Source organism: Diuraphis noxia, unplaced genomic scaffold, assembly GCF_037042655.1.
Source record: "Diuraphis noxia isolate RWA-SAM2 unplaced genomic scaffold, SU_Dnox_SAM2 contig0003, whole genome shotgun sequence".
NCBI lineage: Eukaryota > Metazoa > Arthropoda > Insecta > Hemiptera > Aphididae > Diuraphis > Diuraphis noxia.
The window spans coordinates 75439695-75457389 of NW_028301713.1; the positions used below are offsets into that span (position 1 = coordinate 75439695).

The following is a 17695-nucleotide window of genomic DNA, read 5'->3' on the forward strand; positions in this document are numbered from 1 at the left end:
AATACACCTAAAATTTTTCATACTGCAAAATTTGTTTACAGTCACTACAGTACAATAAATATAATAATAATACATAATTTTAGAATATTATTAAATTATTTCCTGTGCATTTTAAAATGTATCGAGAAAAGTTAAAGAAATTTAAAATATTGCTAAGGATCCAAAATATAAAATAAACGTTTCAATAAACACCATAATATTATCACATACCTAAAACACGATTTCTATACATACCCAGCAAAGTTATTGTACAGCAGAAAAAAACAAAGTAAATGCATCAAAATCTCAGTCCTATAGTAATAAAATTACCTTAAATATAGGTAGTGGTGTATAGTATTAATAATCGTACTTTTATAGTGTTATAAACTTATAACCAATTACCATTTACCGACGACCATCAAGCATTTATGGTGAAAATTATTCTTTGGTCTTTGTGATAATCAGTAATTGATGAATGACATGAAAAAATAGCCATTTAGGCTTACTTAGGGGTATCTTTAATATTAGATTTATGAACATAATTTTTTTTTACGTTTCTCGTGGATCGTGGTTGTCCGTAACAAACGATACCGATCGTGGTTACTGGTTGCCGCGAACCCGGAGGCAACCAGTTTTCAAAGACTTGCAATCGTTCGAATATTAAACGCGTTCGGCTGTTAGTTGCGACGGCGGCGGGCGTGCGTATACAGCCTCGTCCAATGAACTCTGTAGGCTCTTCTACGCGCAGTCGAAAATCGGATTAAATTTTACGAAATATGAGCGATATAATCACGTCACATGGAAATAATAGTATATTTCAAACGGACACAAATTTCACCGTCGTTTTACATCCGAATCCGATGAGATATGTGCCTATACATAATTTCAACGCTCCTAGTTATAAAATTAAGAATTTATTGTAGGTACTAATATATTATTATTACTCGTTTCGGAGAAATGGAATACGTGTTCGTCGAATTACTAAATCAGAATACGAAAAGAATTATACAAATTTATATTGGACGGCCGATATTTAATATAATAATTATACAGATATACCTAAATAGCGCTACATTATTATTATTATTTTTCTTTTATTATAATTTGAATTATAATTGCAGTTATAGATACAGTTTATATACTAGTATACTTATATATATAAATATACGATTTTGAATTCGAGTTACGTTAAAAAATGTCCCAATCAAATTATCATCTGAATTTAAATTAATTATATAAATAAAAATGTAAATTATATCCACTAATGACTAAACCAATAATATCATTCATAGTATGAATTCTTATGATGTGTTCACGACGTTTATAATGTCTTAATTTCAAAATATTATAATATTATTACGATAATCATAATTAAATTCTAAATCTAACGATACCTGTATGGTATGTGATACGAATATTTTGGAAAATTCTCATCGAGTATTCAAAAATACCATAAAAAATATTATAATTATTTTGTAATGAGTGAATATTATAATACCTACCTAATCTGAACATTTATAGACTAACATTAGTACATTTGTAGATTTTCATTTTTATAGTAATTTCCTTCAAAATTTACGATACTGCCAACATATTATGGGAAATTATATCTAAACTATCATATTATGGGAATACTATGTTTACCTAGTTTTCAATTGATGATTATAAAATTATGTAATTAATAATTTAGAGCGTATACTATAGTACAATTGATATTATACACATTTTTACCATTCTAAAAATGTTGTCTATAGAAAACATTGAATAGTTTTTTGAACTAATATTTATTTTTTGTTCAACTCATAAGTTATAGTTTTAAATTTTAAATGTTAGTGGATAGTAGAACCTAATCGCATTGTTTATTTCCTTGAGTAATAATAAAACAATAAGAGCGGTAATAGTAATAATAAATTACGGTAGAACTACTTGTATAATTGTGTGATTATTATGATGAACATCGTGTATTTTAATATAACATTTTACCAAATTCAAATTAATTGTTAAGGAAAAAATATTACGAAATCATTCGATAATAATTGTTTGATTGTAATTATTCCACTGGCATTTATTTAATTATTTTTATATTAACATACAAATCGTTAAATTATACATCAAAACTACCTATTAGTTTAAAATGTGCAGTGGATTGAGAAGAATTTCTCAGTATTTAATTTAAACAGCTTGAATGGTTAACTATATAATATGTTTCATTTTCATACTTTATATAGAATATGATATAAATACAAATATATTGTTTTATATTTTCCGCTGTTTATAGTTTTAATTTTTAACACATTCAAATAATAATGTAAAACTGATAAGACATAACAAATTAATACATTTCAAAAAATATTGATTCATCACTTATACAAAACAAGTTACAACTAGTGATTTTTCATCATTTTAAAATAAAATAAAAATTATCAACAATGTTGTTTCGGTTGATTAAAAACATGATAATTGTATAATATTAAGTAGCATATTGATTTGAAAAATACTTACTTTGCATAATTAGTGTATCGCATCTAAGCAATAATTTGTATTCACCGACCTTGTAGGGACTCATATAAATTATATGTTATTAGTAGGTCTTATCGTGGTGTTTCATATCACGCGTGGTATATTCATAAGTGGTATTCCGGGGTGACTGTTGAGCCATTGCAGGTTCCTCTAGAGTCTAGACAATAGCTTACACACAATTTGCTATATTTTTAATTATTATTTTCGAGTGTACAAAAATTGATTCGTGTAATCGAATAAAATGTTGGAATTAAAATTTGCGATTTGTTTTACAGTGTGTATTTATTTATAATATTATAATATGCATGACTAACGTGCGAAATTATTGAAAATACTAGTTACAAAAAATCAAAATGGCCTTGATGGTTTGACTATTGATATTGAAATAAGTTTTTGTAAACCACAACTACTTGCATCATCAATATGTATTCATATTTCAACAGACCGTATCCCGTAATGAAAATTTTTTTTTTCTCAATATCTATCGCACGTGTTTTGTCACAGTCGTGCTCGTAGGTTGAATTTAAATCAATTTTTTTATTACCGCGGAAACTACATACGAATTTACTGTCAAAATGCATTATTTATTATGATTTATGAAAATTATCGCATTATAAAGGTACCTTTATATAGGTATATATATTATAATACCGGTAGCATTCAATAATAATTCAACATTATTTTTGAAATACTTGACTAAATTATTATTAGATATTTATACCTGTATGGCTGTATGGCTGTATAATATGATTTGATGAAAAATGGGCCGGATTAGACGAGTATACGGTTAAAGCGACATAAATACTAACACCATCATCGGATCATAATAATATTATATGCATATAATAAACTTATACTTACTTGTTTTACTGTTTCATTAATGCGTTCTTCTTAAATTGTATATTGTATTATAGGTAAAGTTGCCTATACAGAAATATATTCGCGTGCTTACCCGCGGTACGGTCGTGTGTACAGTATTTATTTCATAATTCGTCGTCTGCAACAACACACACGAATTATTGCTATAATAATACTACATATAGGGTGTTCTACTCGTAATTTTATGTTACACCAGACTTTAATACGAAATAGTATATTACTATAGTAACATTGATGTGATGCTGAAATTTACTGTCACATACAATTTGGAACATCCTATATATGTATACACGGCGTACACAAACCCATGTGTTATAGAATTTTTATAAACAGTCGATTTTGTGCGACAGGTGGTCACGTTGTCGTTGTACGCCTATTTCGGTGCCCAGCTCATCGGTGCTCAGATGGTAGAGCCTCCGCCAGAATGGGGTTTCAAAGATTTTAAAGAGTTCGACCTGTACGTACCGATCCTGACGATTATCGAGGTTTGCAGTCTTTCGACATATATTATTATTATTCGCTAATATTGTTATTCATTTTTACAGAGACTTCGCCGATCGTATATAATAAAAATAATATATATTTTTTGTTTTTGAACATCATGTGCCAATATATGCAACTATATATTATTTTTATTATTTCAGTTTTGTTTCTTTGTTGGATGGCTGAAAGTGGCGGAAGTTCTCATCGGACCTTTTGGCGAAGACGATGACGACATTGAGCTTAACTGGTTGATCGACCGTCACATAAAGGTAAATAATACCACCATCGTTATATAAATATTATCTTTCGCAAAACCTGCAAAACTATAAAAACTGTAGCAATTAGCCGGAAGTGAATAAGCTCAAAATAAATTCTCACAAATCATAATATTTCTATTGTATTGATTTAATTGTATCATATTTTATAATATTATATCATACTTTCTTTTTCACTCGATATAACGATACTTCTTGTTGACATCGGGTTATTACTATTATTATTATTTTTATTGATCAAAATACATCGACAACTAGGCCATTAGTAAAAGAAATTTTTTTTAGGTTACATTTTTAGTATTATAAGTATTTAAATTTTTTACATTAAATTAAATTGTACAATTCTGTTTTTCATCGGATTATTATTATGATGCTTATTTAATATTTTTTTAAAGTTTTAACAGTTTTCTAATAATCAGTATAATAAGTACCTATGCATTTATAACTATATTAGTTACTTAAATGTATACACAGGCACCTACATCAAATAAGTGGTTTGATAGTATAAATAATATAATAAAATACAAACTTGTAGTTTTAAAACGTTTATTCGCCGGCACAGTCCACCACTAAGGTAAATATAATAATATATTTGTAGAAATCGTAACTAATATTAGTGAATAGTATACGTAGCAAACAAAAACTTCAACAATGAAAACAGAAACAATTGAATCATATCGTCTTACTGGTTCATGTAGGTACATATAAACTTAAAAAAAAAATTAAACGAGTTATTCCAGTTTTCGTTTAGAACAAAATACGTGTACCTTCAAATGCAAATTTATTTATATTATACATTTGTTTTCTACAATTTTAAAGCACAAAAATAATTGGAAGACTTTCACATTTACAGTTTACCGTCCATTGAGACCAAAAGCAGATAATATATTAATAAAATAGGTACTAAATTAGGTTTATACCTATTACCTACAAACAAACAGTTGTCATTTGACAAATGTATTCTGAAACTGATGAATGACAGAATAAATGTTGTATGTTTTTTATTTTATTATCGTTAGTAAATAATTTATAACATTAATTAAAAAACATCGCAGCTCGTACAATGCACAATATTCGCGGTTTTCGTTTCTTTTTTGAGGTAAGCACATAAGCGTGACAGAACAAGAGGTCGCACTATAATAATATTATAATGTTCTTTTTCATTTTCGTTTTCTTCGTTCGACCGATGATATTGTCGTAATGCCAAAATTAAAAAAGTTTTAATTAGGGTCAAGGATTTTAATAACAATCATAACCCTTTGATACTCCGATCACACAATTTAAAGATGTTTCAAAATGTTTAATACTTCTAAATATGGTATTGACTTTATGTAATCCAATATTCAGACACATGATCAAACATATAGGTATAGGTATAAGTAATCAATAATGTTATTGACTTATTGTGTACATTTTTTCTTTTTTTTTATAGTCAAGTTTGATTAAATCATAATATATTTTTCCAATTAGACGATTAATATAAAACTTAATGTACACTTATAAACTTTTAATTAATTTTAGATACAACCGTAAGCATTATTAATTAACTGATTTTTCGATAGGTGTATCATTGTTATTATATACTTTTTTTTTCATTTTCTACAAATATTAATAGTAACACATTCTTCGCATAACTCAGAATTTTAAATAACTTATTAAAACATTGACTCTATTTATACTGCACCGTTTTACATAATATATCTTCAATTGTCTTCGAAATGTATTCTGAATAATCGAAAGTTGTAGGTATATACAGGCGAGCGTATTTCAAACGTTGTAATATTTCTATATTTTGTTACTGCTCGACATGGACCTGTATGAAACACATTACTTACATTTTAATAAAAACAAAAATAATTGTTGTAAATTCCGATACCAATTATTCTGTTTATAATAATTTCTAAGCTGCATACACATATATAATATATATATATATATATATATATATATATATATATATATATTTATGTATATTGTATAATTGTATATAGTTATAAATTAACAACATGCAGCTATCTACCTAGTTGTGTATTATGTAAATTGTCGTTCACGTTGATTTTAAAATCAACATTCATCATTAAGTACCTACTAATGGTACTATAATATTACTTAATGATCCTTACATTTATTTTTAAGCTCTTTTCTTTAAGATAATGATATAGCTGTAGGTATATTTCGATTTTTGTGTTCTTCAGTTCACCGGAAAATCGACTTCAATGTAACTATAGCTTTGTGCCTCTGTGAACTAATTCGGCGAGTATCAGATTGGATATATCATTCGGTATATTTTCGAACATGGTCAAGCTATACAAACTATACCGTGTGTTCAATTTTAAAGGTAACAGGAAATATTTCGAACGCATGACCTTGAATTTGGATTCGGGTTTTTTTACAGGATACAGGACATATAAATACATATTTTTTTGATAAATTTAAATTTTTAACTTTTTTTTTATCTGCACTGCGCAGTAAAATAAAAATTTCTTAAATAGAAACAATTATTTTTGACACTGGATTTGGATTGCTCTATTTTTTTTGAGCAAATTTGATCTTTACAGTTTGTTGATATCTTCAAAATTGACATTTTTATGACTGTCGAAAGTTTTAAATCAGTTAATTCGTAAATATCGCATTTTTCAACGAATAAATTATAATGATATTTTTTTATAAATTCGATGTAATAATAAATACACATTGTAGTTTTAATAAAAATAAATTGTTTTAATAATACCTATAAATGTTTAATTAAGATAGAGCGTTGAAAAATGCGATATTTACGAATTAACTGATTTAAAACTTTAGACCGTCATAAAAATGGCAATTTTGAAGGTATCAACAAACTGTAAAGATCAAAGTTGCTCAAAAAAAAATAGAGCAATCCAAATCCAGTATCAAAAATAATTGTTCCTCTTTATGAAATTTTTATTTTACTGCGCACGCGCAGATAAAAAAAAGTTAAAAATTTAAATTTATCAAAAAAATATCTATTTATATGTCCTGTATCCTGTAAAAAAAACCCGAATCCAAATTCAAGGTCATGCGTTCGAAATATTTCCTGTTACCTTTAAAATTGAACTCACGGTATATAAGTACAATTTGAAATTTTCGTAAAAATTGGTCTAGCAGTTTTTTGAGTAGGTTTATATCTTAAATACATACATATTTATTGTTTATATGCACATATACCTACTACTAACATACATACTATATTATTAGTCTCTTTCATTTCTATAACCAATGGCAACCCTATATGTAAACATTAAAATATTCGATTTTCGATTTTCAAAACGAAATTCAGATTCAGGGTTTTACAAAGTGTGTGTTTGTGAAGTTTTAAACTTTGTTTTAATATTTATTGTAAGGATGGTTTCTATTAAAAAGTTTGTATTGTAATTTGGAATATAGTATACCTACGTACGGATGAGTTGAAACTTCTTTACAGAGAGTATGAAAAAAATTTAACACATTATTAACACGGTTATTTTTTTAGATTTGTTTTTGGAAATTAATATTTAATTGACGAAACTACCTCTTTAATCATTAAAGACTATTAGAAAATATGGTTTGAATTTGTGAAATGTACTATTGTTATACAGGTTCTCACTCATTGCAATGTGGCGTTTTTAGTTGGGTTTTAAATTTTTAAACAATAATGTCGGCGAATATAATGAACTACATATTTCACAATATCCAGCGAATTAGTTAATTAAGTAAGATGAGTGAGCACAATATGGGCCAACATAGTACAGCCTCTAAAATTTTCTTTAAAGAACCTTGTATTTTGATACCAATCCTAGGAACGGAGGTTCCGAATATAAAATAAAATATATTTTAAGAACATTTAAATAATGTTTACGAAGAAAAATTGTAAACAATCTATAGGTATAAGGTACTTAACCAGCAACACCTAAAATGATTTTTTTTCCCTCCCAACATATCGGCAGGGATTGGCCGTGAAAATGACGGGAAACACGCGTCAGACCATCTGGCATCTTGCATATATTTGCTTCAATATTTTATTTTACCGACACGATGAACATAATAATACATATACGATATACTATTATAATTATGATACTGCGCAATATCTGCTTAACAATAGTATAACATGACTAATAATGTGTAGTTATCGCACGTACAACTGATCCACAGACGTGTATTATTCGCAATATACGTGGTAGGTACAGTAAGTTCGTACGCGGTACATACGCGTGAAATATGACGTATTCGTGGTATATCGTGCGTTATCGACACGTCTTATCGTGCTAGGGATAAGTGTAGTGTACGTGGGCTTAAGTGTATAGGAACATTAGGAACTACCAATTGCACTGCAGTATGTAGGTACGATATTATTTAGCTATAATATTGTAATAGATCACTCACAATAACAATGATTAACAATCATATTATAAGTAGTTAAAGAAATAATGACTGACCACTAATCAACTATAACGGCAATTATTATGGTCAATATAGGTACGACACTATTAGGTATTAAGGGATTGTTGTTTATTTTCTTACTTTTAAGCAGATAATTTTCAACGTTATAATAAATTTTACATTTTTTAAGTATTCGTAAATATACCTACCTAAGCTAGTACCAATCTAGTTGATATAACAAAATAATGGTTTTATAATATCATGTATTAATTTTTCATAAGTACGATATAATGATAATGGTTATACTGAAATGCGTGCGAAAACCTTAGAATGAGATTAACAACAAACAGTATTTAGTAACATTATAAAACCGTGTAAACCAACAACTATCATTTCCGCTTACTCTAAGGGATGAACCCATGCACCCAGGGAATAGTCGAAGAGATCGATAGGGTTGCGGGATCGAGGGGATGCGTATTCACCTCCCCTTACTCATGTTTTTTTATTTAAAGATACTACATTCGTTTACTCACGAAATTTAATGTATTGTGAAGCTTATACTTATAGGTAGTTTTAATATTCTTATATATCTATTATGTATATTTAAAAATTTACATTACCTATTCAATTGTATTTATTCTTATATTTTTTATTTATCTCTTCAAATGAGCATTCTACGTGAGATAAGGTTTAGGTTGTTAACAGTAAAACATTTTTAATTGTGCAAAGAATCAAAATATTGTTAATTTTTATTCAATATGTGTATATAAGTTAAAAAATAAAATACCTAGTTTCTCTTTGTTACATGAGTGTTTATGTAGGTGTTCTGTGCAGGTCAAACAAGCCCTTGCAAAGATAAATTAAAATGAAGTAGACATGGATAGTAATATAGTATGAAATGCAATTGATGATTTTTTGCGGATATAGGGTATAAAACTGAGAACATGGAAGATTAGACTCGAGGTCGTCGAGTAAGTACAAAAAGCCATGTAGTGTGTGCAAGTATAGAAGTGAAATCAAAGAGTCAATGGCACATTTAGGTGAATACTCTTGTAAAGTATTGAATCCAGCGGATATAGTCTGAGTTTGGAGAAGAGGAGCTATAAATACAATCGGGTCGATCGAGGGTTAATACACTATAAATACATCTCAATAACATATTATAACGTAAGTCTTAGTTCACCCTGCAAGTATTTGGAAAGTCCTTGTCTCTTCTTTTCGGTATATGTACAGTCGTGTGTTGGAATAGTCTTCCGATTGACCTACGATTTTTGGTATTTCTTTTATTTTCATTAGCGAATTTTCAATTCAAGAATTGTGTATTCAATACATTATTATGCTGTGGTTCCGGAATAGATTTTATCCGATAATGTTATTATGACAATAGAATTCGTAAATTTACGGTCAAGGCACAATAATAATATAAGGACTGTCTGGCTCAATCACTGCGGTCTAACTTAGCAGGGTGCCAAATATTATGATACGACTATTGAAAATGACCCGGGGGTTGGATAACATTATATACGTGTATCGTATAATGCCAATAATATATATCACATTATTATTTGTTATGTGTTCAGGCGGCGTACATGATCGTAGACGAAATGCACGAAGAGCACCCGGAACTGCTGAAAGACCAGTACTGGGACGAGGTGGTGCCCAAAGACTTACCATACACAGTGGCTTCAGAACACTACAGGCGCGAGGAGCCCAAGGGGTCAGCTGAGTGCTATAAGGTCAAGGAGTCAGATTCGTTGTATGCAAACATGGCACCGATGCATCACATGCATAGGAAGACCGCAGTGCCCGAGGACGTTTACGCAGACTACGTGAGTACAATATATCATGATAATAATTAGGGCCCGGAATTGTATGCGTTTGCATATTTTTATTTATTAAATTAAAAAATGGTTAGGTAAGATACAAAGTTGAATCTTAACCTAATGTGTTGGTATGCAAAATTAAATGTTACATATTTTTGCATACTTGGTATATTTTTAATTTTTATGCATATTTTAGCATTTTTCTAAAATAAAATGCATATTTATGAAAAAATAGTCCCTATTATGTTATTAATACTAATACTTAATGCTATGTCATATGTAAAACCCATGGATCCGAAAAGAAAAAATTTGCCTGAAAATCGAAGTGCATTGTTATTTGAAAATATATCCAAGTCTTTACTAGTTAACTGTCCGTGTAATTTTGAAATATTATAAAAATATACTGAATTTGTTTTATTTGATTTTTGTTCATGAATTTTTATTTAGATGAGTAAATGTTCAAAATGCAACATACTTTAGAATATATCATACAAAATACAATTAAATTATATCAAATTGGCATTTAATACATTTTTTTGTTATTAATTATAAGTCAACCTTATTGATTATTTAATGAACTATATATACATCTTTAAATTAAATCAATTGAATTAAAATGCATTTTCGTTCACATATTTTTGCATATTTTAAGTGCATATAATTCCGGGCCTTAAATTAATAATATTATACAGGTACCTAATATAATAATATAAATATATTATTATAGTATATTATTGTTTATATTTTGTAATTTGTAATAATTGTTGTCGTTTGTATAAATATTGGACTAGAGCGGACATCATAACCAGGTTGGGCTCCCCCCACTAATCAATCCCCTTTAGTCTTAATCGTCTTCTCCTACCTACCGTCGAACTGATGTGTGATATACTTTTTGTAAGTCTGGTAGGTTGACCACATTATAGGCTATATAGCTATGGTTATCTGTCTGATAGTTGCTGCTCCTACTGCAGATGACTCAGCTGATGTCCCACGCGATCGCAATAATTGTTCCTACATGCGAATCACGTGTCACACCAAATCGTCGCGTGTTATAATCATTATTATTTTGCAAAAGTATTTGAAACGACGCGCAGTAGTGCTTCCTCATTCCTGCACAACGGATGATTTTATATGTTCAACGTAGGTAACAGTAAAACTTCCTAATCATCGCGCACACATTATTCACGATAATCGAAAACAAGTACTAACAACTAATCAAATATCTAAGAGGGTAAATTAAATATTTTTGAAAAAAAACAACGATATTAAAATATGCACCATAATATGCGTACTATACGTACCTACTAAAAACGTGTATCAAAACATTTGGGTGAATAAATTTAAAACAAAAAAAAATTACGATTTACAAAGTTTTGAATGTTGTTCATCATTCAGAGTTTTATTTCATAGAAATGTTCTGCGAATAATTGGGAATGAACATATTTTAATATCACCGATATTGTAAATGATAAGAATATAGACTATACGTATATGCAACTTCGAGTAACTATATCGAAATAATAATTTGCTACGTTAATTGATTTATCAGCTACAGTTACTCTTGCATCGATTATCGGATTCTAGGTTCCAGAATCCGTAGACATCCGAAGACTTATCTGCACTTTATCAGACATTTGACAAGTACTTTAAATATACTTTAAAAATAATATGTATTAACGAATAATATTAAAAAAATATTTTTATTAATTAACCCACGGCAACATAGACTATTTGGTGTGAGGAGGGTACTGTATAGGTTTTTTCAGGTTGGGTAGGTTTGGTAAACGTGTGTGGTAATGGTTTTTGGCAGAATTTTGAATTGGGTACCCATAAGTTTCTGACATACCCGGTTGGGGGATGGTGGTCACTCTCTCCAGGCAGTCGCCTGTCCAGAGACGGGTGCCGCCATTGGGATTCGAATCGAAGCCGTAATCCACTCGACCACTCCGTTTCCCAATATTTAAAATTGTAAGAATACTTAAAAATACATTTTAGTTATCCATGAATAATATTATCAAGATATTTTCAAGATATTCTTTACTGCGTTGAATTGCAATTGAAACTGCTACAATATAGTGTAGAACCCTCTGCATTATAAGGCCAAAGCAAAGTAGTGGTGAATTGCGTGCTCCGTTTATTTTTTGAGAGAAATTGCCACTGTGTTCTAGCCGTTCTAGTACCTATATTTATTTTTGAAAAAAACTAAAGCATATTTCAAACCACGGTTCTTATTTTGAATAATATAACAGTCCCTGCGAGAGTTGTAGAAGTAATATTCTAATAGTTGTGTACATCCCTCAGTGCTATTCGGTAAGTCGACTGTTCCGTGGGCTTGCAGCGTTGAGATTAATGAACCCGGACGGGTAGTAAATATACCTATACTATATTACAAACTATAAATTATAATTTATTGTGTCCGCAGTGTTTATATTTTGGTTTAGATATTTTTTCCGTATACATATGTAGACGGTATGTGTAGGTACCCATACCTATATTCGATTGAAGGTCAAGCAGTCGTGTAGGAATGCATACCGCGGAGTCCCATGCGCACTGCATGCCACAGGTGGTGGTAGTATAATAGTAGTATTGTAGCACAGTATTGTATAGTTATAGCAATAATGATAATAATAATAGGTACGTATGATTACAGCACTGCACTCGACTGGGTAGGTCCGATTATTATTATTTGGGTTTGCTGTATGTATAGGTTAGTACTCGCATATGTCTTTGATATAATATAAGTATACCCTTCAAACTATCGTCTAGCTCTAGCTCATCGACCACGTCTGATTAATCTAAAAATTCGTACACCACTATTGAGAATCCAAATATTTATTCTTTATTTTATATCATCAATTTATCTTCAAAATTAAAATATTATGTTCATGATACGAAATAGTTTTTAGTAGAATATATTCTTGTATTAAATTAGTACCTAACACAACGTAAAGGAAATACGATACTTTTTCGTGGTTTGTTTTTTTTTTTTTATCATTGTTTTGACGTCAATGCGAATTTAATTCATAAATCGAAGCGTTTTCTAATTATGATTGCGCCTATTGCGTACGCGTAATCGCAATAAAATCGTTTTAAAATCCTCTACTCCTCTAATGAAATAGTATAATAACCGATAGTTATAATTATAATGATTTGAGTACAATGTGTACATGCAACATGCATACCAAGATATAAAGTACATGGGTGGCTTTTGAGAAAGCAGAACATGCTCTCATCAGTATGTATGTATACTTTCGTTTATGTTTTTGAAATATTTATAATATGAATGTAATCATCGAGTGTATGAAATATTACAATATATATTATTGTAACGTTGTGATATTTTGAGCGCTTATCTCATATATAATATCTAACGTGATTAATTTCTATTGGAAAACAATTCATTTGAATTTACTATACAATAAAAAGTATAATTTTATCGTCATTCATCGTACGTTATAGGTTGTATATTAAACGATTCTATTTATTTACAAAACCATTACAATTATTTAAGATACCTTTAATATATTGGTAGATGGAAGGATGTTCTGCTGTGTCACCGATAGCCACGTAACATATGTACAGGTAGTATTATACATATAGTGAATCCTTACTAAAAAATATTTATTCCACATATTATATTGAAATGATCGAATAGTTATGATTAGGTTATGTTATATATTGTAAAAATAGGTTATAAACTGAAAAAAATAAAAGATATTAAGTAGGAGACAAGTATAAATTATGTATATTCAAATTTTTTCTGTTTTTAATTTTACTAATATCAATTATCTAAATACATTTGCGACTTTCATCTGGATTGGAGATAAGAAAATAAATAGGTAATTCTTTCAAAGTTTGCGTAACTTACTTGTTATTTATGATTCAACTGTCAATAATACCAACACAAAACACAATTTTTGGTTCAAAGTTCACTTCACATATTTTTTGTAATTATTAATATTATTTTCCAACTAATTGATGAAAACAATATATATTTTTGGGCTGTAATAATTGCTTCAATAGAACATAATCTTGCTTAGATCTGATAGAAAGTCATAATAAAAATAAAAATGTATAATATAAGTTTTAATTTTTAATTTTAAATTTTTTATACAATTAGTTAATATGTCAATATTTGTAAAATTTTTACCCAAGGCAATAGGGTAAACTTGTCCCTTCCCTAAAGAGCCTAAGAATTTCTGAAAATATACTAAATTCCTGTTGTGATTATAACAACGATTAAACCATATACCCGATTAACCCGAAATTTTATTTTTTGGCTTAAATCGGCAAAAAAATAAAAGAAGTAATACTATAGTTATGTATTTAAATCTTATTTTTGAGAGCAAAATAAAACTTATATTAAAAATTAATGTTTATATATAAGAAATCAACAATTACAAATATTTTTAATAATAATACTATAAAATGTATTAGTTACTAACGTATTTAAATTTAAATTATATAAATTGTAGACTTCGATCGTGGGGGTAGGCATATTGCATTTCCGTAAACTACCTGAATGATCCCGGGAAGACATATTTCTGGGACTACCAAAAATTGCAAAAAATTTTTTTTTTTTTATTTTTACAAGTAATATACAATCTGTATCATTAATACATAATACAATAAGAATATATGCTAAGAGTAATATGACAGGAAAATAATTTGATGAAAGGAGCCACCCATTGATGACACTTTCTGTGAATTCTTAATTATTTACTAATTTTTTTTTTTTTTTATATTATTATTATAACTATAACAAATCACGACACCACTTGCGCTTTAGGCGTCTTGGGGGATTACCTGGTATAGTAGCGGAGGCCAATTTTTTAATAAGTGGATTCGCATGAGTGCTTAGGTGGTTGTAGAATCTTTTATAGAAACATTTGGATTCCTCTGCTATTGTTTTTAGTTTTAGGTCTGAATGAAGGGAAAAATTTGAGACGTAGGGAGGTGCATTTGTTAGTTTCCTTAGGGCAATGTTTTGGAATGCTTGAATTTTGTTAACGTTTGTTTTTTTTGCACTACCCCATAACTGCAGACCGTACGTCCACATTGGTTTGAGTAGACTTTTATATATAAGAAGTTTGGTGGACGTGGAGGTATATTTATTATTGCATAATACCGTTTTTAACATGCGTAGGCGATTATTTAGAGCTAGTCTTTTGGTTCTTATGTGGTGGGCCCAAGTAAGTCTTTGATCAAGTGTTAGACCAAGGTATTTAACAGTAGGAGAGGTAGGAATGGGTGTGCCATATAGAGAAACATTTGGACACGGAGCCTGTCTGAGGGTGAAGGTAGTGTGGATAGATTTACTTTGATTAACTTTGAAACGCCATATGGTAAACCAGTTTTCCATGTAGGTAAGATGATTTTGTAGATTTGAAGAGGCAATGAGGGGATCGTTGTTGATAGAAATTATCGCTTTGTCATCTGCATAGTCGGCTACTGACGTAAAAGGAGTGGTTGGTTGGTCTGAAGCATAAATGTTGTACAGGATAGGGGATAATATGCCACCTTGTGGAACACCAGCGTTTATAACTGCTATATCCGAGAAGGCAGAACCGTAGCGAATTTGAAAATGACGTTCTATGAGGTACGATTTTATAATTAGATAGTAAGCAGGTGGAAGGAATTTTTTAAGCTTTGCAAAAAATTAGAATTCTTTTTTACTATAGACAATATAATATAGACAGTCACATCAGTATCTTAATTTATGTATTTTTTGCAGGAGTATAATTATACTATTTTATATATTAAAATATTCTTAAAATGTATAAGGTAAAACTTTCTGTACTATAGTATAGTTATTGATCATTAAGTACTCAGTACAGTTAATACTTTTAGCAGAAAAAAGAGTAATTTTCTTCAAAGTAAAACCAATATATACATACTACACCTTTTTAAGTAGGTACCTAGTCAAATACTCAAGTGATTTGAATGATTTGATAATTATTCATAGTTAACGCTCATACTAGGAACGCCAACTAAACATTCAAAATGCGTATATTGAATTTAAGTAAACTTGTTTTGTTTCAATAATGTATTTACATGGTGAGGAATTATTTCTTAAATGTGATGAACAAAATAATTAAATGGCGAAGGACTATTAAAATATAATTTTATAAATATTTATATTTATATTTATATACTATAAGCTATGTATTTCCTTGCCAAGTAAATAAATTATTGAAACAAAATAAGTTTACTTAAATTCAATGTACTTAGCATTTATTCATGATATCACATCTTTATAGTGCTTATAGGTCAAATTTTTTTTTTACTTAGCCATTTTTACACGTAGTTTACGAAGGGTTTTTGTTGTGATATCACAAATCAATATCAAAGCAAATAATAATAATAATAATGATAATGTATCTATATATTATATAAGTAAATTCTTTTGTTTTAAACTCTTATATTTGTACAACTTATAATAGTTGGCATTTTTATAATTAAATAAATTCGAATATTTTTGCTTTAAAATAATAAATACAACTATTTTTTTAATAGCACAGTGAAAACTATGTTGGTTGGACTACCAACGTCACAGTTATACGAGACGTGCGAACAGATAGTTTAGGCTATAATAACCAAACAACACGCTAGTATAATGATTTATAATATATGCACGATAGCTACAACGGAAGATAAGTGATAACCAAATTAATGCATGGTTATGACCCCAGACTCGCCGACACTCGGCACTGAATCCGGCAGGTGTCATGTCATCATATTTTCTCCCACTTAGGCTACTACTTTAGTATACACGAAATTGAGTGGGGAAACCGGTCGATGCGCCGCCGACACTAGAAACGGCAGCCCTGATTCTGAATTTAGTATTTTTTTTAATTTTTTTTTAAACATTTATTGGATTATATAGTACAATCTGTAATAGTAGTTAAAATAAGCCTTTGAGCGGAAATGTACAAAATTTAATATAAATTTCCATTAAAAATTTCGCACTTTTTCATTTATAAACTTACATTGTTTCTAGTACGATTTTGATGATTTTTACAAAAGCACATTCTACACAATATTTCTGATGTTTTGGAGTTTACTAGGAGTAATTGATTTATTAGAAAATGAATTATGTCATACAACAAATTTACCTGTATTTTACACAGTATAAATGGGCAACTCCTGCTTTCATATACTCTACAAAAACCGTCGCGTCGTGCAGATATAATTTTTTACTTAGATCAAACGTGGCGCTAGATATCCTAATTGAAATCTACAATGTTATGCAGTATTGCAGTATATTATAAATTGAATATTAAAATAAAATCCACAGTTATACTTAATGCGAAAATTCTAAACAATAGTTCGTTCCGCAGTTGCTTTATGATTTCC

The 17695-nt window shown here is 29.1% G+C and overlaps 1 protein-coding gene across 2 annotated transcripts in view; it reads left to right on the plus strand.

The window, feature by feature from the left end:
• Best2 (bestrophin 2) overlaps positions 1–17695 on the plus strand; it is a 60178-nt gene that overhangs the window by 24103 nt on the left and 18380 nt on the right. For both annotated transcript variants that reach the window (XM_089224480.1, XM_089224479.1), the window contains exons 6-8: positions 3729–3863; positions 4023–4130; positions 10097–10345. In XM_089224480.1, coding sequence (XP_089080606.1) covers positions 3729–3863; positions 4023–4130; positions 10097–10345 — 492 coding nt within the window. The remainder of the gene's footprint in view (positions 1–3728; positions 3864–4022; positions 4131–10096; positions 10346–17695) is intronic.